At 42.3% G+C, this 22936-nt stretch overlaps 1 protein-coding gene across 1 annotated transcript in view; it reads right to left on the bottom strand.

The window, feature by feature from the left end:
* The window catches only part of LAMA4 (laminin subunit alpha 4), a 107232-nt gene that overhangs the window by 55714 nt on the left and 28582 nt on the right, over positions 1-22936 (bottom strand). The window contains exons 4-7 of the mRNA XM_040598932.1: positions 15552-15676; positions 11447-11527; positions 6106-6320; positions 1294-1389 (exon numbers count right to left, since the gene is read on the bottom strand). Coding sequence (XP_040454866.1) covers positions 1294-1389; positions 6106-6320; positions 11447-11527; positions 15552-15676 — 517 coding nt within the window. The remainder of the gene's footprint in view (positions 1-1293; positions 1390-6105; positions 6321-11446; positions 11528-15551; positions 15677-22936) is intronic.

The following is a 22936-nucleotide window of genomic DNA, read 5'->3' as shown; positions in this document are numbered from 1 at the left end:
ATTGTTTGTGTCAGTTAACAACAAATACCTTAAATTCACATCATAGTGCTCTTGCCCCATGGTGTTCCCTCTCTTTGCCATTGATAGATCCTGATGGATACCCATTTTTCTTTTACTTTCATTCACCCAATTCCAAGTTCCCACAGTTATAGTCATGACACTTCCAGCTGAGCAGCACCAGATGGGACTGCTCCGAGAGGCTGCCACAGCAATGCTGTAATCAGTAGGGGAGAGACAGGAGGTATTTCCTGGCTATTCCCTAGAGACTCTACATGTTTGTGGCCTGAAGAACAACAGATGAGGGTCAAAAAAAGAACTTAGTTTTGTCAGAACACAAAACTGTATTTAAAATTTGGTGGTATGAGAAGTAAGGATGTTCAGCAGATGGGCTCTTGGCTGTCTATTTGATTTGGAGGACAACTTCTAAAACACAGTTGTAACATGTTTGGAATGCACTTGTGCAGAATTATATCCTTGTCCCTGGTGAATGCTTGCAATACTACCTTGGTTTTAGTGACATTAGTGCCACCACTAAAAGCAAGAGACTTAGGCGAACCTGAAGCATGGTTTCCGACAGAAACTTTTGCATGGTATTGTACAGTCTATTGTATTCTTGATGGAAGTAGCTCCCAAATGTTTTCCTTCTGGTTGCACTTCCAGGCACACGACCCCTTTTCTTGGGAGTTGGTTTAGGAGCCCATGTGTGCTACACAGTCTGCGTCATACCACAGGTATATACATTGAATACATTCAATAACATTGAAAAAAAAAATCAATGGTTACCAACAGTTACAACATAGCACTTCTGGAAAGTCCCTAGGCTTCCTATCATTAGAATAGAGGAGATGATGGTGGAAAAGAACTGACTGATGGATATATGTCAAATTGTCAGCAGCAACAATTTATATTAGACGTACATCCAGAAACCTAGAAATGATTTGCAAGATGGCACAGATAAAGTTGTGATGGCAGTTTTTATGGCCAGAATATTATTTTGCAGCTGTTGTGTCTCAATCTATAGAAGTGGCTTTGGTGATACTTCCTTACTACTCCGTAGTTTGTACCTAAACATTCAGTCTGTACCACAGAGTTGGACATATGCATGTACTTAGTCATGCAAATGAGAACATGTTTAAATAGTCAGTGGGGCATTGTGCGTATTCACATGTTTATGTGCCCTGTGGGACCAAGGTCAAAGTGCTGAGCCCACTGGAGAACTGAGCTCTTAAGTTAGTAACCATCCAAATACAAGAGTGATACTAATTTTTGGTGTTCTCATGATAGTCTTCTTACTGATGGTTGGGCAGTCTGTGCCAGTAGAAACTTCAGGACTGTCTGCGAGGCATTCTCCAGTCTGGCTGTCACACATTCTCCCTCCACAGTTACATTCTGGGGGAAAAAGAAAGGATTTTGAAAGAAGAATCTTCAAAACGTACAACTTGCCTTTCCCCTCCCAAGACTGGTGAGATGATTGTACATAGGATTGTGTGTAGAGAGTCAAATCAAAATCAAGGGCTTCTTCGACAGATTTTTCCTTCAGTACGTAGAAAAAGGTGTTTTTTGCACTGCGCTCGAATTGGACCAGATAAAATGCAAGGCTGGAAACAGAACCAGAAAGCCTCTGCTGAAACAACTTGTTTAGAGCTTCCCAGCTGGTCGTAAGCAGAGGCAGTGAGGCCAGAGTTGCCCAGCTGGGCCATTGTGCTTTACTGTCTAGAGAGGGTGATGTTCAGGAGATTGGCTAAAAAAGGCAGTACAACTAATATTAGTAATTAGTTACAAAACTCTCCATAGCCCTGTGGAATTTATCAATGCTGTGTCAGGCTGCCACGAAATAAGCTTTCCAGCTATCAGGGATTGATAGTGGATTCCAATTCCATCATCAGCTTCAGCATATAAAAAAGTAACTATCTCCTGCCACTTACAATGAAGAGTAAAGGAGGTTTTACATTGTTTTAAACTTGACTAAGCTGCATTTTTATTGCCAGCACAAGTGGCTTTTTAAAAAGTATGATTTTTAATCTAAAGTGTCTCTTTCAAGGTTTAATTGACCTTTTAAAATATTTTATTTTTAAGGTTAAAATATTCTTGGAACCCTTTGATAGAATAACAAAAACTCAAGCAGAACATAAAAACAGCAGTGACTTATCTGGAATTTGTTTTGCTCTTGTGATTCATGGTTTCAGCAGAATCTCATGTAACAAAACTGTTTACTGCCATTTAATTGCAGCCCGTTCATTGTTCTCTGATTTACCCTTGTATTTACATTCCACACTGCACATTTGAGGAATTATCAGAGGAAATGTTTTATACAGCTTCAAAGTCAACATGATGCACTAACTTTGGAATAATTCTGTGTATGTGAACCAGTGTTAGCAGAACTACTCAATTTTTGTAATGTAAGAACAGATTTTGCTTATGAATTTTGTGGGGCAATCAAAATTTTGACCTCACCATAATCTGTATGAACTGGGTGCCTCCCAGCTTTTGGATCTACAGTTTTTTTTTTTTTAAATTTATTATTTCTTTTGTTTAGAAATGAAAAGTCTTTGTTGAAAGCAGAAATTTCTCTTTACCTACATCACAGGACATAGGCTAACCCCAGGTGGCAAGATTACAGTTACAAGATTAAAATTTGGATGAGATCAGCTCTCAAGAAAATAAAATTGTGTCTTATTTAAATGTATAATTCTTAATTTGCTACACAAATCTTGCAGTAAATTAATTTTAAAAGCAGTCCTGACAATTTTGCATCTACTTGTTTGGGAGATACCACATCTTTAGTAGAGGAATTAAGACTTGCAGTGCTACTGTGGCTTTGGTAGAGTAAGCTTCTAAATTTACCTTTATTTCTGAGGGACATCTGTGGAAAGCTTTGAAGTGTGTGTGGCTAAAGGACATCTGGTTAAAAAAATTATTTAAAAGGACTTGAAAACTACTGTCCACAGCTACACAGATTTTGTCTTTTGATCGAAAGGTAAAGAAGGTGATCTTAGCTGGATAGGGCTGTTTGCTCATTTAGTTCACTTGTATTTTTTTGTTCTATATACCCTTTGAGGTGTTCTGTGGAATCCATATATGCAGACTCTCTAGTTTCTTTTCTGTATTTTTGTATTTTAAAGAAGGTATCTGTCTTATTTCTGAATCAATATTTTTCTAAATAAGAGTTTCTAATTGCTCCAAAATGCCAAAGTATAAGCTTGCCTTGTAAACTACCTGTTTATTTTGGATAACATGGATGTATTGAGTAGTGCATGCAATCTATGCAGTACTGTCAAGTACAGTGTATTGTGGTGTTCAGCAAAAACAAAGATGAAAAAAGAAGTGTGTAATTAATTCTCTGAAGCATAATACTTGAAAATCAGGGTTTGCTAGAGTCAACTACAAGATCAAATTCATTCCTCAATAGGGAAAGCTGTGCCTCTCACAACATATTCAAGTGCACAGGCACTTTTTATTTTTAGCAAAGATCAAGCACTACAAGGAAATTTGCTAATTATGAGAATTGACCAAGTTGATTTATAGTCTGCATGAAAAACCTGTATAGAGAAGTCCTGTGCACCATGAAATCCCACTTAAACTGTACCTCAGAAATGTAAATAATACCGAGGCATTCTGGCACTCTGCTTCCTACAACTTCTTAAGGGTGCTAACCAAAACTATACTGAGGTGATGAAAGTTTGACTTAACTTCAGTTTAGAAACTCTGTGTTCAGAGATGTCTTCCAAAATTATGTCTTGCATAATCTTAGACACTTGGAGTGCTCTGTGATCTTCAAACTTTTGGCAAAGCTACTCTTAGGAATTTGAAGCTCTGCTTTTGCTCACACCTGGGGCACAATTGCTGCGGTTTGCTGAGTTGAAGTGCTGGGTACGTTTCTTCTGCCTTGTGGCATGCGGGAGCCACAAACCAGATCCTGACATTCCTTATGTGAGAATTATCCTTAGATCATCTCTGGTGAACTGGGTTAGGCAGTGAAATGCATAAACAAGGTTTGCTTTTGCAACCTCAGAATCACAGAGATGTTGAATTTCAGGCATATCTTGGGTGCCTAAATGCAGGCAGCAGGTGCGTTTTGGGGCACGCTGTTCCCTACAGATGATGTCTTTTTGGTTGGTTTGGATACCTGGGATTGGTTTTTGTGATTACTGTGTGTGAGCACCATCTCTCCGTGTTCAATGTCAATGAAATTTAAACACTTGACTTAGTGATGTGAATTACAAGCTGGAGATGGACACTCGACTTCTAGCTGTTACCAGAACATAAACCCAGAAGGGACTACTAGGAGCATCACATGTGGTCCCGTACAAATGAAGACAGCAGCACAAAGGGCACTTGAGTGCAGAGCATCCTCACAACCTCCATTCTGCAGGTCCCAGAACACACTTTAGCACTTTATAGTAAGCTAGTAAAAAGCAAAGTCCAAGTGTGCAGTGAATAGCAAGCTGCCCAGTGGAAAAGGACCTGGCGTGCTGGTTGACAGCTGGATGAACATGAACTAGCGGTGTGCCCAGGTGGCCAAGGAGGCCAACATCATCCTGGCTGGTATTAGATACAGTGCGACCAGTGGGACTAGGGAAGTGATTGTCTCCCAGTACTTGGCACTGGTGAGACCGCACCTTGAATGTTGTGTTCAGTTTTTGGCCTCTCACTTAGGAAAGAAATTGAGGTGCTGGAGCATGTCCAAAGAATGTGGTGAAGGGTCTAGAGCACAAGTATTATGAGGAGCGGCTGAAGAAACTGTGTTTTTTTAGTCTGGAGGAGACTCGCAGGGGATCTTATTGCTCTCTACAGCTACCTGAAAGGATGTTGTAGGCAGGTGGGGGTAGGTCTTTTCTCCCAGAAAACAAGTGATAGGACAAGAGGAAACAGCCACAATTGCACCAGAGGAGGTTTAGGTTGGATATTAGGAAAAATGTCTTCACCTTTGAAAGGGTGGTCAGGCATTGGAACAGGCTGCTCAGGGAAGTGATGGAATCACCATCCCTAGGAGTGTTTAAAAAATGTGCAGTTGTGGTGCTTAGGAACATGGTTTAGTGATGGAATTGGCAGTCCTGGGTTAGTGGTTGGCTTGATAATTTTAAAGGTTTTTTCCAACCTAAATGGATCCATGATTCTATGATTCTATGATCAAGACATTGCTAAGGCCCCGAGGCCTGTAAGCTTTGTGCCTTGAGATCCCAGAGCACTTCAGAGGTCTGAGTTGGGTGCGTGCTTTGGCTGTGTCTTGCCTTCGAGTCAGCCTGAAAGCTAGGAGTGATCCACCTCCCCCATTTGTGTTCTGGTCCTTGAGGGAAGGACCCAGGCAAAGAGGTTGTGAAGGAGCCTCAAGGTCCTTGCTCTGAGCACTTGCATTTTGCCTTTAGCAGTACGTGTTCCTCAGTGCTTTGAAAGAGGATGTAATCTTGACTCCCAGAGCCAAAGCAAGGACAAAGTGCATGAGGCCAAAGTCCTATTTGGTTTGAACTCCATGTAAATTAGAAGAATAATTATGTTAGAGGATGTAGACCTCTGTGACCCCTCTGTGTAGGCATGTTTTGGTAAGATCCTCTGGCTAGCACGTGACCAGATCCTGGAAGTACAGTTATCTCTGGTGTGGAAATACAGTAACCAGCAAGATTACACAGGCACACGGGAAATGCAGAATACATTACCAGTGTGAAAACTAGCAGAAACTCAGCTGGGATTGGGTCAGGACAGGAAGGATGATCCTGTTCCCATAAAAAATACTTTCAGGTCTTTAAGTGCCATCAGTCTGAGTGCTAATGTTGGGCAGCATGTGGTGTGAACTAAGGTGAAGTTTCTGCCCAAAGAAAGCTTGGAGACTCTTGTTTAAAATGAGATGCAGTGCCTACATTCACCCTGCACAGGCATTTGAGATGTTGGAGTCTGGGGTCTGAGAATTCCTCATGGGCAATGGAAAGAATGCTGGTGCCTGGGATGATTCAACTGAACAGGCATCCAAATTATCCACCAGGTAGGCAGCTGGGAGCAGCCCCTGCCTCCCAGGGCTGTAGGTGTCGGGTGCCTGATTCAGACATCTCTGATCTCTGGGAGGTCATCCACAGACCATGCTGTGCTGCATTACTAAACGATAGACAATACCTGTACAGTTTTTAGCGAATCTGGCATCCCCGTAGTAACCTGGAGCGCATCGTTCACACTTGAACCCAGTGGTGTTGCGCAGGCAGTTGCGGCACTGGCCGGTCACTTCATCACAGTCTTCAAAAATCAGGTTTGGGTCTGAGTTGCCACTGCAGTCGCATTTTTTACAAGTATTTCCAATTAGCAACGGGTTCCCATAGTAACCAGGGGCACACCTGAAAGGAAGAGCAAGCCCAGTGATGATGGGCAATGACATTCCCATCTGCGGTACCGTTTTCTCTCTGACCTTATTTATGTCACCAGGAATTGATGACGGTTTGCAGTTACTAGAGGACAGAAGGCAAATTAGAAGTTGTATTCCTGCAGAGGGTGTTTCATGCTCTGATCTCAATCTGTACAGTTATATGTTTTTCCCTTCTTGAACACTTCTGGTATCTCTATCACACCAGTCTACATTATTTTTTCCCCCAGTGTGTCTTTAGCAGTAAAATGATCTGTTCTCCATTGTTTTAAAATCTGTGACAGAATGACCTTGGCAGAGACGCAGCTCTAGTGTTTATTTTCATCTCTTTCAGCTTTGGATCTTACCAACTATATTGTGTTCTATAGGAAACTGTGGCAAGAGACTGCATTTCATGATGCTGAAATTCAGAGGAAGTTTAGACCTTATTTCCATTATAATGCGTATAATAATGTACTGACCAGAAAAGGTCTGTAAAAATACTTCTGTAGTGAGACACTGGGATGGTTTCTGGTTTTTTTTACAAAACAGAACAGGCACTGAACCAGCCTTAATTTTTTTGGATTAATTCAATGTCAACCTGCTGGCTGAGGGCAACAGGCTGAGAGTGGCCACCAGCCTGGGAGGGGAGGATTGCTCTGTTGGTTTGCAGAGAGAGAGAAAGGGGTGGGTAACAAGCCCCACAGGGAATGCCTGAAATGGGTCCAAATTGTTTTCCTGTCTTGTCATGTTTGGGAAGCATTTCAGTTGAAAACTTGCTCTATCTTAAAATAGAAGAGATGTTGAAACTGTAGTGTTTTTTTGAAAGTGTAGACAAACCAGCGATACATAAAATTCCTGGGTGTACAGGTAATAGATTTGGTGTCATCATTTGGAAAGAAAAGGAGAGGGTCTCAGTTAAAGGAGTTTCAGCTGGTAGTAGGGTGTGTGCTTAATCCTACAAGCTAGAGAAATTTCTGCAAAAAACCAGTGATGTGAACAGGGTCAGCACTGATGTGGGCATGGAGCAGCTCACAGCAGCTGAATAAATCCTCAGGCAAGGGCTTCGCTGGAGGAGCTGGTGGCTGGAGCAGTGTGGTTGGGGGCAGCATGGAGCAGTGGCTGGTGGACTGGAGGGGTCATCTGGCAGGACAAGGGCAACCCATACCATTCATGGTGTCACTGCAAGGTGGCAGGAGGGTCCAAGATCCAGCCACAGAAATCAGGGACTCATACCCCCAAAGTGGGTAAAATTACTGCAGAAAGGGAAATAACTATCTGTTGTAGCAATTGCTGAGTGAAGAAGTCAGAGGATAAATAGTTGTTGCAGAGATTTAGGTAAGGAGTAGTGTTATTTCATCCTTTTTATCACCCTGTTGTTCTTGTCTTTTCTGCCATCCATAAATTCCTGTTTAAAGATGCTGTTTGTTCTGCTGTTTGTAGGCAGGGAGGATGAGCTCTCAAGCAGTTTAGTTAAATTTTCCCAGATTCTGGCTAGGGACCTGAGCCAAGGTCTGTGTCTCCCAAATTCTGAACACAGTAAAATCCAGGTTCTGTTATGTCTGAACAATGAAAATGTGGGAGATCTGATAAGAGCTTCCGGTTTTGGTCTGTTCCTACTTTTACTGTTTTTTTTTTTTTTGTTGTTGTTGTTGTTGTTTTTTTAAATAAAGTAATTTCCTCAGTGCTGCTTTGTTCATGTTCTAGTCCTGAACCCCCACAGTAAAACAAATAAATTTTTTAGCATCTTAATTTAAACCACTTGGCTGCCTCGAATACTGCTTTTGCCAGTGACAAAGACTGTTTCTTTGCAGCATTGCCAGAATCTTTGATGCAGATCTTATCTTTTGAGTGACCCAGATGTGAAGAATAAAAGCATGACTGGGAGTTCTGTGCACCCCTAGAAGAACTGTGAATGTGGCATTAGCACGGAGTGTCATTTAACTGACTTTGGTGGAGTTGCTCCGCATTCCTGTGGGATTTAGAGCACACAGTGATGGGTAATGTTACTATTCAGTCATGCCAAAAGTCATGCGATAATTTTGTAATATTTCAGCCAATGTGAGATTGCAGTACTTTCCCCAATTTCAGAATTTCAATATGTTTATGAAGTTTGAGCAAGAAAAAAAAACACCCTTTGTGTTTTCTAAAAGTAAATAATTATCTGTAGAACCATTTGATTTACTGTGAACTCTCAAAATCTTGTAGAGTTTCTTTTCAATTTTCTGTAGTTAGGTATTTTCCAAATGGTCATCTGTCTAATTTGGCCACCAAGTCACAGAAGCCACTGAGCAGTGCTGAGGCCAGACCAGCATTTTGCTTACTGCTACCCAGCTCTGGCTTTCAGACAGCTTCTATGAAAGGCTACGTGCTATCCCATCAGGCCTGCAACATCTGCCCTCTCATCAGGACAAGGTAATTTTTTTTTTTTTTTCTGATATACACCATGCAGTTCATTTGCCAGAAATGTGGTGGACCGTTCCTCACATTCTCACAGATATATTTTGTAAGTGCTGCTTTTTATAACCATCTGACTCAGTTTCACTAGTTATTTCCTCATCTAGAGTAGCTGTCTAAAACAAATAGAAACTTTTAGAGCTGAAAATAAATGTGTCACCTTCACTTTCCCTTTGCCACTCAATGTGTCTCTTAGGGCTGAACTGCTCTTGGCCTCTTTTGAATAGTTGGTAGCACCTGAGAAGAACAGAGGCTGCTGGACAGAAACATACTGCTCCATCTCTGCACTTTATGGCCTGAAAAAGTGGAGGCCTGCAGTAAATGTCTTTTCCTCTGTTTTATCACTAAATAGCTCTTTGTTGCTAACAAAGAATATTTCCTCTCCCGTAATAAAGCTGCCAAGTTATCTTTGTTTCATTTTGCAGCCATATTTGCTTCCTGTAATTATTGGTGAGTTAGAAGTTAACTTCCTCTTCCCTGGCAATGCCAAAAGAACCTTTTTCATCCGTTCAGTTTGGACACTAAAGTATCATTTGTTCAGTTGTCTTTTTTAACATTTGGGCATTAATAAAACCTGGATTTCATCCGCTACCATCTTAATGCCTTATTGCTGAAGTCCAGGAGCAAAATGATTCGTTCCTAAATTTTGAACTGGGAAGCTTTTTTTCTCAGTTCCTAGCAAAGGCCTCCATGATTTCACAACACCATTTGCTGGCAAACATAAACTGGAGAGGTTCGTGCCAAGCCCCTGGAGCAGCACAAGCAAGCCTCCTACACAAATGCCAGAGGAAATGGAGCAGATTGCTTCCCGGTCCGCTGCTCTGGAGATCCCGTGTGCTGCCTGTGGTGTCCTGCAGCCTGCTGCCCTGTGTCACCCATCACCAGCCACTGCAGAGAGCTGGGAGGGAAAGCAGTGAGCGGGATGCCGCCCTCCTCTCCCTGGGGACATGAGCTGCTATTTGGGCTGCAGGGGGAGGCAGGGACAATCTGACTCAGTTTTACTAGTTTACTAGCATCCCCCAGTTCTCCTGCCAGCATGTTGATGGCATGGTAGCTGCCAGTGGGAGCAGGGAGTGGTGGCAGTGCCCAGCAGCAGTGTATGTGAGGCAGGGACGTGCTTTTTAGCAAGTGGACAGGGACAAGCAATGCATTTCTTATTAGTCTTTGAAATGCTTTTCGTCATTTCTGACACAAATGGGAGTAGGACCAGGAGCCCACCAGAAGGAAATTCCCATTTGTCACTGCTTGCCACTTACCCAGCAGTTAGTCAAGGACTTAACACAGTGACCATGACAGGCCGATTTCTTTCTGTAACTTTTTCTAACCCATCTACACAGCTTCGCCTTCCTTGAGATAGATGCAGCGTGTCATTCTGGGTAGTGGCTATTAGAGGGCAAAGCTGATGCTATTTTCTGCTGTTACTATGCATCTGCTGCTCATTTTGTAGGATTTGAATTGCTTGTAGTCTAGGTTGACATTTTAATAATCATTAAGAAACCTCACTGACCTTTTAATTGTCTGCATTATACTTTGTCTATTAATCTGACATTTTGGAAGAACAAAAGAATACAGCCATAGGCCTGGAAACGAGGGTGGTTTTTTTTTAAATTTTTGTGCCATCTGTCTAAAGGGCTTTCATATTGCTGTCACCATGTTAGTGATGCAGAGGTAATATGCTGATTTTTTTGCATCATCTGTAAGGGCAAAAGCCTTCACACTTTTTTTTCATCTCACCTTTGTCATATTGATTTCTCTTTGTATCTTAAGCATCCCCTGTCTCCCTTCTCTGATGGTTACCATAAGTATCATTTGAATTCAAGACTTGCCCATTAATGGCAGTGGACTGAAGTCTTAAATACTTCAGGGGCTTTAAGGAAAAAGAAAATGAGGTGTTCAGGAAGTTAGTGTCTGAGCCATCCTATACACCTCAGTCTTTGTGTAGGAGCTGTTTTAGTTTACTGGCTGCTCAAGGAGAATTTCTGAATGATCATCAGGCCTCTGACATTCACTGAAACATCATCCATCTGTGTTTATAGCAACCAAGACAAGAGAGCAAGTTGTATTTCTGCAGTATAGCTCCATTTATTCATGTACATAGTTATTTAGAGGATATTTACTGGAAATTTATTATGGGCTTAAGGAAAAGTTGAAAAGCTACATTGACCTATGGTTGTTTGCTTGACTTTATTGAATTATGTCTGTGAAGTACATTTGACATTTAACTAAAAAAGCTGTGTCTGCTTATTAAGGATTTGATTAGATAATGGATTTTCTTTGCTTTTGAAAAAATATATTTGGTAGAAGCCTGCCATATATTTTAGAGTGATGAATTGCAAGAGGCATCTATGTGGTGGTTATTTTTCACTTCAGCTCTTGTTTCTGATTTGTATTTTGTATTTTGTTTTGTAAATTGTGTTCCTTTTAGGAAGATCACCACATGAAGGTACACAAAGTGCAAGAGCTGATCAAAATACATCAGATGTAAATGTCTGTTTTAGCAAGTTCTTATGGTTTTGAATAGGAACTGAATGGGATCCTTCAACAGACATGATTCAACCTGATGAAAACACATGCACAAGATTTCTCCCCCATATGGGAAGATTCCCTGAAAGACTTCTGGACTTCAGTATTGTTGACCACTAAGTCATCTTACTAGTTTCTTACCTTTCACAGTTGGGTCCTGCATAGTTTTCCTTACAGACACAGCGCACGCTTCCACTTTTTCTGTAACAGGAGACTGCAAAGCTGTAATGTCATTAGAATGAATAGTTAGAATAGCAGGCAATGGCAAATGCTTGGGAGTATTTCTTTATTACATTATGGACGTTTGCTGTCAGTGTGAGCTCTGGCTCTTGGTTACTGATCGCTGAATAGGTATGCTTAAGCTCTCTATATTATTCACATTATACCCCTTGTTCAGTCTTTTTAATTAGTTTAGAAAACACTAATTAGTATATAGCACTATGGAGCTACATAAATACAGATATATATAAGTTCTTGTCTTGTAGCGTAGATCAGACATGCCTGCAAGTTTTGATACACACATTTGAGATAAGGGACCTAGGATAAATGTGTGTCATGTGAACCTAATTGCTTCCTGTCTCATATTCTACAGGGTAAAATATTGCTTATTAAGTGCAGTGGAACACTTCAGGAACTGAGATTCTGGAATGGGTGCAGCAGTTTCCTATACAAATCCTACAGTTTTCCTCAAATCCAATCTGGAAGTAACGAGCGGTGAAAACTACTTCAGTGATGCCATCCTCATTTACAGTAACCAAGGCTGCTCTACCATCTCTCTGAGTAAGCTGGAAAGAGTCTGAGGCCTCTTCTGAGACCAACGTGCCAGGTAGTGGTACTGATTGCAGTAATGACTTGGGCTGTAATTTTCACTGCTGTGATTCTAAATCACGGATTCCTTTGCTTTCTGACGTTTTCAGGATTTAACAAGTGTTTAACTAAATATGAGACCCAAGGAACAGCAGCAGCCAGATGTGGAAAGTAAAAGTTGTATACGCTGCAAACACAGTGATGGACATGTATTAAATATATTTGCAGAAAAAAGATAGTCCTAAAGATGTTTCCAATTAGTTTGCAATATGTGTAAGTAAATTCCTGCCAGTACTGGAATGCGACCAGAGTGGCAGCAGTTGCCAGCTGCAGGCCCATGGTTGTTAAAAACGCAGGTCCTGAGTCCTACAGTGCTGGACAACTCTGGCCAGGTTGCATCCCTTCCACATAAGATAAAAGATTTGTAGTGATGGGAAAGAGCGTGATCCTCACACTGCTTGTTCCAGGAATGAACAGCATTGAAAGGCGACAATAATTCCTGCATAATTTCAGTTCCCACCAGCATTTCTGAGCTGGTTGGACAATCGGGGTCAAACAAATCTGTCTGGATCTCGGCTGTCTCAAAACATTTCATATAACCAGAGAGAACATAAAATGGGATTGTTCTCACAGAATTCACAAATTAGCTTCTGTGAAGCTTTTATGAGAACATATTGAGAAAATCATAAGAGTTTGGCAGCCTTACTTTTCTTTTACAGAGGCTAATTCCTTCACATAGTAGAAAAAAACACATTGTAGGTTTAAGCTATGAAACAAGACTGAAGCTTTCCTGAAGTTTTTTGCTTTTTTGTGATCTTTTAGGGAGAAAAGAGTTCATATAAATTCCCTCAGGTTTGAAAAGAAGTAACATCTGCCGAACTGTGAAGCAATCTCCATCCTACTTTTTATGTTCCAAAGAGATGACATTCTACTTCATTTGTAATGTCCAAAAACTATTTCAGAAGTTCCCAGGATAGCAGATACAAAGATAGTCTGGTCAGGAAATCTAGAGACACACAGATGAATATTAAGAAAAAAAATGTACTTGATGAGTCTTGTCAGTTTACAGATTTGGTCACTTTGTCTAACTGTTACGAATTAACTATTTCCAAAGTAAAACAGAGTACGAAATAACATTGATTGGATGTTCTTTATCTAAGGTTTTTAATGCTTATCTGCTTTTTGGTAGAGTTACTGTTTTACCTTAATATAAATGGAGTAGGATTAATGGAAAAAAAATTTTTAAAATAAGAAAGAATAGTTGTTCTTCGAGTTCAGTTAAGCAAGGCTGAATGTTGCTCAGTCATTATTATTTGCCTTTTCCAGCCCCAGCTGAAGGCTATTGCTGTGGTCAGGTCTCTCTCATGCAGGAAGCTGAACAGGCAATTTCAGCATGTTATTTAAATAGGTGTATGAGGCAAATTGGGATCAGATATTCCTTTAACTATTGCGTTCAGGACTTTTCTGAGGGAAAACCCTGAAAAATTGAAGCGGCTTTTTACTGAGGGGTTTTTAAGGGGTGACATGTCACAGAACAAAGAATATCCTGAAGTGGAAGGGGCCTACAAGGATCATCCAGTCCAACTCCTCTATTGCTGCTAATGTTGAAGCGTCTGCATTCAGTCTTCTTGCAACTTTTGCTCTCCCTTCCCACTCCCACGCTGCTGTCCTTTTGGGTTCAGGGCTTCCTTATCTCTAATGGTCTGGAGTAGGAGAGGCGTTATGTCCCTGGCAGAAAGGCTAAGGAGTATCTTGGGGCAAGGAACACTTCTTGGCCTCTGTGCCCATGTCCCATAGCAGTGGCAGAGATAATGGCCTGTAGCTTGGGTCCTGCTGGTGTCACCACACTGAGCCGTGCTGGGCTGGCAGGCTGGCCAGCTCCCTGCTGTCGGAGGGCACTGCTGCAGAGCCTCGTGGGCTGCAGGGAAGGGAAGGGGGCTGGGTGAAGGCAGACCCAGCCATGCGCTGTAAAATCGCACTGTAGGGAGGACAGACTAGATCTTGGTTGACCATGCTTAGTAGAGACTGGGTCTTGTGCGGTAGTGCCTCAGGCATGTGTAGCCCAGGTTGTGGTTGAGAGGACAGCTCCTTACACCAAAGTGGCTGCTCTGTGCCCAACAGGTTAAAAAAAAATCACTTTGCTAAGGAAAAAGCACTGCTTCTGACTGTTGTATTTCCACTATTTCTGGCCTTACAACCTCTACTGAAATTGAAGGAAGTGATTTGCTTTGCCTGTGAGTTTGCTTACTCCTAAGCCTTTGTACATGTGAGCAAAGCCAGGATCTTCCCCTGTCTCTTGAGGATTTTCTCTTTAATCCAGGCAAAGCTGGAGTTTTTCAGCAATAGCTGTTCTCCACCCCACGGTCCTCTTTGCATGTCTGCAGCTCACTGCAAAAGCCAAGACGTGATCTGTGGGAGTTTGGCCAGAGTGATTTTGCTCTATTGCCATTTTGAGCCTGTGCCACTGAGCAGCTGAGCAAAATGCAACTCATCCCACCTTAAGGCCGTATGAGTAACCCTATAGCAACGGCAAACAAATACAGTGAGGAAATTCCCCTTTGCTGAGAAGCCCTGCTTAAAGCAGAATGGGAAACAACACAGGGGGATATGTAGCTTGCTAAAAAATAGCTTCAACCGTTGACAAGTATTTACTATCATCTCTGTGCACTATAGTGGGATTTGTATAGATGCCTCTTGCCCAAAACATGGCCCTCAAGCAAGAAGAAGATGATAATTTCTTTCAGCTGCATTACTGACATGCTACTAACAGTTTCTAACAGCTGGTCAAGGTTTGTAGTTATTTGTTTCTTCTGAAGGCACAAACCGGATAACGTAATAGCTGGAGCTCTTCGGCTTAGTCTTGGTTTTCTGTCCAGCTTCAGAGTTTCTTACACAAAGATAGCTGGGCATCAGCTGAAGAGGCACCATATCTGTCACAGGGTCCTCCAGCCCTTTCCTTTTAACTGTTATTGTACTAACCTGATCCAGCTGCTGTTGACTCAGGAGACTGCCAGGCTATGCTTTTTTGTGGTTAGTTTTACCCACCAGAGGTCATTAATTGATCTTTCTGTCTATCTCAACCGCATACATTCCTGATGCCACCTTCCTTGGGAATTATTAGTCTGTAAGAGATTCTTAACAGTAACCAGACAGCTGAATAATCTCTCCTACATAACAGAGTGTGACCTTGAATTTCCTCAGATATTTTCCTGTCCCTCTTGGTAAGAATTGATATGAGCACTTACGGGTATTTTACACCTTCTAAATGAAATGCTGTTTCCTGTGACTATAAATGTGAGCAGCTGGTAGTCCTTTTATTTCCCACTGGTCAGCAAGGGCAGTGGCCTTTGTCTCCTGCATCCAGGAAGGGATGCTGACCCCAGCTTTGAAAGCGCCAAAGCCAGCCCAAATCAAAGAGAAACAAAGACTCTTTACATACTTGGCAAGTGCTGGCAGGGGGCAGGGGCAGGGCTGGCAGAACGTGGGCACTCCTCTGACAACGTCACCAATGAAGCCATCTGGACATTGCTCGCAGTGCTGTCCGGTTGTGTTTCTCTGGCAGTCCTTCAGTGGAAAGAGAGAGAGTGGTGAAAGTTAAGCAGAAGTGCTGCCCAATTCAGAAAACCCCCCAGCCAAGCAGAATAGGGGCTGATGCCAGACCCCGACCCTTCAAGGCATTGACAGATGCAGCCAAACCAGCTAGCACTGCTGCAAATAAAAATGCTATAAATGATTACATTGGCCAGCCAGCCAGCAAGTGTTGGCAAGGTGTGATACAGGACAAAACAGACATATTTGCCTGACAGGTACTAGAGCAGAAGCAGCACTGCATGTCATCAGGGATGTCAAAAGTACTCAGGTGTAGCCAGCAGCCCTGTTTTGAATTGCATGTGCCAGCAGGAAAAAAAATCCTTTTAATGACATCAAAACAGAATGAAAAATATCTGCTGATAAACACTATCAACAGATTTCAGCCTAGATACTGGTTTCAGCAAGGCTACTTCTTGAACTTGATGACTGGAAAAGAGTATCAGGGGAATCTGCCTGCAAATGGTGGCTAATACACCAGTGGCTCTGATGTTTTTCTCCTGAGATGAAAAGTGTTACAGCATGAAGAGATGTGTTATCACTACACCTTGTTCTCAGCCTAAGGCTGACATTCACTTAATGGAGGGAAGAAGCAGGAGTCTTCTATAAGTAGCCTTTCTGTAAGATACAGAACAACTATGCAAAACGTCACTCACGTCATAAGCAAGTTTCATGTCTAACAGTTTAATGTTTGTGAGGAAATAGGCTTCCTCATGCAGAGGCAAATTGGCCACTGGCTGATATTGTTGGGGCTTTGAAAGTAAATCAAGCTGTAGTAATTCATACAGAATATTTGTTCCAAAATATTTCATGATGCTAGGTAAAAAACTGGGCCTCGTAATATTTTCAAGAACAACAAAAAAAAAAAAGTCAAGGTTTGCTGTTAACAGTTCTAAATAGAATTTGTAAGTCCTGCAAGCTTAAGTAAGCATTGTTGTATCCTTTGGTTTATGTGGAGTGGCTGGAAGAAAACGGGCATATTATGAGCAATCCAGACCAAATAACTTGGTTGTAATAAGAAGCCGCAGCCCTAACAAGCTGCAGGTGTTGTGAAGGACATATGCAAGGCCAAGGGAGATAAAGAAACTGTGTATTCACAGAGAGGTAAGAGAATTGGACAGAAAGATGAGAAAAACCAGGATGCCTGCACAAGGGGGGAGCAGTGTGTGGGCACCACACCGGGACCAATCATAAGGGAGGTGGAAGCGTGTGAACGAGTAGTTTTAACCTCTCACTTTTTACATAACAAAGCCTGCGTAGCATGTGTATCTTTTGCTGAGAGTATGAATTGCTGTCTTTTAATAAAGTGGCACTAACTTGATCACATTGGTCGTGTAAGTGGTGTCCGAGCCTTCTGCGTCAACAGGTTTACAAATGGAAACGGATGGCACAGACTATGTGGGTTTTCCCCTAGGCACACGGCGAGGTGGTGGGTCACTGGTGCAGAGTGCATGAACAGTGCTGCACACTGCAGGACTCCTGCAGACTCCTGTCCCCCTTTCCACTTTAGCAAAATACTCAGAAGTTGTCATAAAACCCCCACAACCCTCCAAATTCTAGCTGTCTCACCAAATTGTTTTAAAAGAGCAGGCAGGGTGTGGAAGTGCTTTACTTTTTGCAGCTGTGCAAGAAGTTTTGCAGTGTCCCTAGATAAGAACTCTCCAGTTACACCTTGTACTGATACAGTGGAGATGCAAAGAGCTGTGCAAGGCTTGAGGCAGCAACGAGGCAGCTCCATGGCAGAAATATGTGGTAAACTACTCTGTCAGTCCATATTTGCTGTGGTTTTGTGTTAGTGTGCTTGATTCTTTCCTCTTCTGACCTACAAACAGTGGATCATGGAAACTGCAAACTGATGGATAAGATTTTCATCCCTGGTAAGATGACAGTGTCTACAATAAAGAAGATCTCTGAGTACATGACTAAGCATCTTCTGATTCAGGAACACCTGCTTTGCTAATCTGCTGTGTAATGGTGCAAATGTGCAAGTGTATGAAGGGGAACCAGAGGACATAACATAACTGGAATTTCAGAAAAGCCACCTAAGTTGTCAGGGGACTTGAAGATCAAGTTTCTTTTATGAACTGAAAGCTGATAAAGGCTAGGAAGCGAAGGGTAGGATGTAAGTCACTGTTCAGAGTGGGGAAAAGTCACTATTCTGATTATCTAGGCCTTGGCGCTGAGACCAGTTTTAGAATCATAGAATAGTAGAATCATAGAACCATTTAGTTTGGAAAAGATCTTTAAAATCATAAAGCCCTCAGCTTCTCATTGCTGAACTTGGTCCAATTGGCCTTGGCTCATTGATCCAGCCTGTCTGGATCCCTCTGCAGAGCCTTCCTACCACACTTCGGGCTCAGCCATCCAGCCAGCTTTTTTACCCAGTGTAGAATATACCCGTCCAAGCATGAGCAGCCAGTGTCTCCAGGAGAACGCTGTGGGAGATGGTGTCAAAGGCTTTACTAAGGTTCAGGTAGAAAACATCCACAGCCTTTCCCTCATCCACTCGGCAGGTCATCTTTTTGTAGATGATCAGGTTTGTCAGACAGGACCTGCCTTTCCTACACCCAGGCTGGCTGGGCCTGACCCCCCAGCTGTCCCGCACGTGCCACGTGATGGCACTCAGGATAACCTGCTCCATCACCTTCCCTGGCACCGAGGCCAGGCTGACAGGCCTGTAGTTCCCCAGATCCTCCTTCCAGCCCTTCTTGTAGACGGGTGTCACATTGGCTGACCTCCAGCCTGCTGGGACCTCTCCAGTGTGCCAGGACTGCTGATAAATGATGAGCAGCTTGGCGAGCTTTTCTGGTATTTGTTTGGTATTCACCAGTCTCTTAGAGACCAAAAATGCTTGGGTTGCTCACTCAGCTGGGAGAGAGGGGCTGACAGGGCTGTGTGTTCAGGTTATGTAAAATTACAAAGTTGGTAAATGAGTGGAATGCAGGACAATACTTCACCCAAATCCTGCAATACAAGGGGCACAGACTTTACACAGAAGGTAAGAAACTTGTGCAGCTTGTTGCCAGGAGGTGACAGTATTTACAGGGACAAAAAGGGGTTTCCTAGAATGACTTATGGGCAACAGGTACATAAATGGATACTAAAAGGACTCAGGAGGTTTGTACCCTCTAACATGCCCTAATACAGCAATTGTGGATGACGGTGGAGTACAAAACAGAGACTTTAGAAAAAGGTCAGGCTAGGAGCCCTCCCCAAGCAGCATCTCCTGTTGCCACCGCCAGAGCCCCAATATGGGCTGCAGAGACCTTCGGTCAGGCCCTGCAGGGGACCTCTGGTGCTCAGAGTTGGCACAGGTGCCAGGGGGTGACCATGGCTCCCCAGCTCATTCTCCAGCAGTCATTCAATCCCATGATAGAAGTCTATGGTATACAGTCTGCAGCTGGCATTCCCTGGAATAACGGGTAAACTGGCTGTGGGATGTCGGGAGCACCGGCGGTGGGAGGGAGCTCCCCAGCATGGGGCAGGGGCACCTCGGCCTCTCCGAGGCTGCAACTTCTTCTGCCGAGCCAGGCGGGTGAGCTCAACCGAGCATTTTTCATCTGAGCCAGCCCCTACAGATTTGAAACTCACTTCTACTCCAAACATGGTGACTTCTTTGAAGAAAAGAGAATTAGCAGAGAGCAATACGATTAAGGAGGACATTTAATGAAAACGAATAGTCAAGTTTCACTTGCAGAGGCATTACTAAATGAGTTTGGTATCTGTGCATTGTAACTTTTATTTAGTGGCAGAATTTTGCCCTGGCAATGCTGATGTTTTATTTTTTCTTAAAGTCTGTGTCCAGATATCATCAGTCTGCATTGAAAAAGTGTCATTTTACCACATATTCACCCCTGTGAAAGCACATCTGGTTAGGACTCACTAGTTTAGCTCAGGCCCTTTTTGATTCTAGATTCTTGCTTGTTGTCTTGTTGCACGTTTTATAGTCATACAGGGCTCATTGCACAGCAATTATTTATTTCTATAAGGCTCTGATTTGGACAGAGAACTCTACAGCCAGTGGACTATGATACAGAAAGGAAAAAAGTAAATTCCTTTTTTCTTGGATCTTTAAATAGATTAGACACCAGCAGCTGTAGAGCTGAAGGTAGTTTTTCATAGTAACACTGCTGTAAAGAAAAGAGTATTTAGTATACAGAAAAACAGAAGGTTATTTTATCTAAAAGGCTCTAAAATGAGAGAATACAGAAGGTTTGACTATGAGAAAGAGGAGGAGGGGGAAAGAAACTTGGTGGGAGCAGAGAAACTGAGAGCAAATGAGGGCAGAGTGGGGGCATGTCCAGATCTCGCACTCCTCTCTGGCGAGAGTGCCCTAACCACAAAGGCGCATGGTGTGAGCCAGAAGGCACTGGAAGGCCAATACAGTTTTAAAAATAGTTTGCATTTGTCATTATTCCATGAAAAAGTGATGTTAATGTACCACAAGGGAGAGATGAGAATGTGAGCACTGAGTACTTGAAGAGAAAGAGCAATCCTGTAGCTGAAGCACTGGCAGAGGCCTTGGGTGGGCTGCGTTCAGCTGTGGGCTGCGTTCAGCTCTAGCCTTCATCACGCTCTTCGTTTGTGCTCTGAGCAATGCACTTCACCTCTCTTGTCCTCGGCTCTCCAAACAACACATAGGTATTATCAGAATAAATCTGTTACTGGTTTCCAAAGCTCAGATACTATTGTGATAACCACAGCAGGGCAGCAAATGTTGCTTCTTGAATCTGCAGTGTTTTTCTTCTTCTAAGCTTAAGGGAAGTGTTAAAAGGCCCTTGTACCCCAAAGACCCTGTTAGATGAATGCTTGAGGCACTTTTGTAGCTTTTCTCTGGTTAGTGATTATGTAAAAGCGCCTTTATCTTATTTAACAACTCAGAACTCCTGTGGGTATTTAGAATAATATTTTTATAGTGATAAAAAAGTGTCCTTATATTTTATGTTCCATTAGCTTGCATCTCCAAAAAAACTGCTGACTGCAATTAGCCTGAGAGACATCCCTGAAGGCAAGGAGAATACCCTTGCTGCAGCTTACGGGTGATTCTCTGCCGGGTGGCAGTGGCTTGGTAGGTTAAGAAAAGTGTTTTGCTTCTAAACAGGTCACTTTTGATGGAGAAATAATGATGGGGAAAAAAATGGAATTCCACTTATGGTAGTTTTTGTGAAATTGCATTTTAAATATGTGCTTTGTGGTAAGAGTTGCAAGGGCTACTCTTGATCCAGTATTCTTACATGCTTTAGAATGAAAGGCATCATTTATGGTCGATGTTATAAATTGGGCTATGGGTGGAATTGCTCACGGCCTTCCCTGTCTCAGTGGTTCATTCAAATGTACTCAAAAAATTGTAGAAGTTTGTTTACTGATATTGGTGTCTACTTTTTCAAATAAAGAAACTCAGGATATATTTTTTATTCTGGTTTCCTTTGAAAAACAAGGAAGACTGAAGTAAAAATCTCCAGAAAATATGCAGTGATATGTATCTTAGGTCATCAGACACTGAAGTTTAGCAGAAAATTGCTGCCTGTCTTTGTACAGAACAGAGTGAGACATGGCCAAGGGCATGAAAACAGGTACAACCATGTAGTTAGGAGTATTGCAACTAGGCTTTATATTACTCTGCTTTTTGTAAGCTGTTTCAAATTACAGTGAGTGAAAATTCTGAGCTCAACTCTTTCCATATGCCCATGTTAACGCAACCTTTATTTTCATAAGGCAAAAGTGAAGGCAGAGTTGTCCCTTCCTCATGGACACTTCAGCTTCAGAGGAAGTAATCCAATACATAATAGCAGCTTGGCTTCTACAAGCTTCCATATGAGGCTACAGCATATAATCGTTCATACATCAGTACACCAACAGCAACTTCTCAGATGACAGAGTGGCTGGAGTGTATATTCTTATGTTAGAAAATGCCTTAGCTAGTCCTACTACTCTGCCCTCAGTGAGTGCCAGCTAGCAAGGTGAGCATTTCTGCCTGGTCCTTACTGTAACTATATATACTTTACACACGAAAAGCACCTGAAAAGATGCTGTGCGGTTGTTTCTTGGGAATGATTGTCAACACTGAGCTCCTAGACTCATTTCCTTGGAAAGTAAAGCTAGAACTGCAGTTCTGAGGCCATAGAGCACTTCATGTGATGCATTTCTGCTCAATAAATGCACATGTACGCAAACAATAATGAAAAGTTTGTTGATTCTCTTCAGGCAAGGGACTAGGACAAGTTTTCCAGAACAAGACAAACATGCTTTTCTGTAAACAAATATAATTGGAAATTTGAGAGGTGGGAGTTGGCTCCACCTTGATTTAGAAGCTTGAATTTAAGAAAGAAGAGCTCTTTCTAATGATCTTCAAAGGCACCAGCTTCGTTGAATATGCCGTTCAGGCAATCTTAGGGAAATTATTTCACTGAATGGCTAACACAGTGCAGTTTAGGCAGGCTGGACCTCCTCCATAGGAAACAGATAGACTGGTTTTCTGTGTACCCTCTAAAGTTAAAGAAATACAGGACCTGCCACAGAGTGGTGTGTGTCAGGCACCTAATGCTGGATGCTGTGAAGGCTCTCCAGGGACAAACAAAAATTAATACTGATCCCTACTTACAGTGAAGTTAGTACAACCCCAAACCCCCCAAGATACTAGAGTCTTAAATATTATCTGTGGAATCTGGAAGTGTCCTCAGACCCTGGCTGGGAATTCCAAATATTACTTTGCAGCTGAGAACAGTCCTTGCTACAATATAGGAGAAACTTTGGTTTGAGTTTTTTTTGGTGTCTGTCCCCCTCCCCCCTTTATTTATTGTTCTTCAAAGAGATAGTCTTATAGAAGTTGTTGATGCAGAAAGATTCACAAGGAGAAAGAAATTATATAGGTAAAGAGATGCAAGTGGTTTACACTGCTGTGCAGTCTGCATTTATTACTGGGGCAGTGGAGGCTGACCTGAGGTATAATATCTGGATGTAGATGTACCCTTCCCCAAATCTAGGAGATGCCTTCATATCTGATGTTACAGAACTGCATAACATTGCTCATGTCAGCACGTCAGAACTCATTTCAGTCATAAGATAATAATAGTAAAAAGAGTACTTCAGCAAAATGACTTGAAAGCCAGGACATGTACATGTTTTATCTTTTCATCTTTTTAGAGGTTTATGATTTCAATCTGTCTTTCTCCAGCCACTGTGGATAAGATGAAGTGTTACTTGTCAGAATTTCTTATGGAAGAAGGAGATGAGGCA

Source organism: Falco naumanni, chromosome 6, assembly GCF_017639655.2.
Source record: "Falco naumanni isolate bFalNau1 chromosome 6, bFalNau1.pat, whole genome shotgun sequence".
NCBI classification, from domain to species: Eukaryota; Metazoa; Chordata; class Aves; order Falconiformes; family Falconidae; genus Falco; species Falco naumanni.
This window is presented reverse-complemented; position numbering and strand designations above follow the sequence as displayed.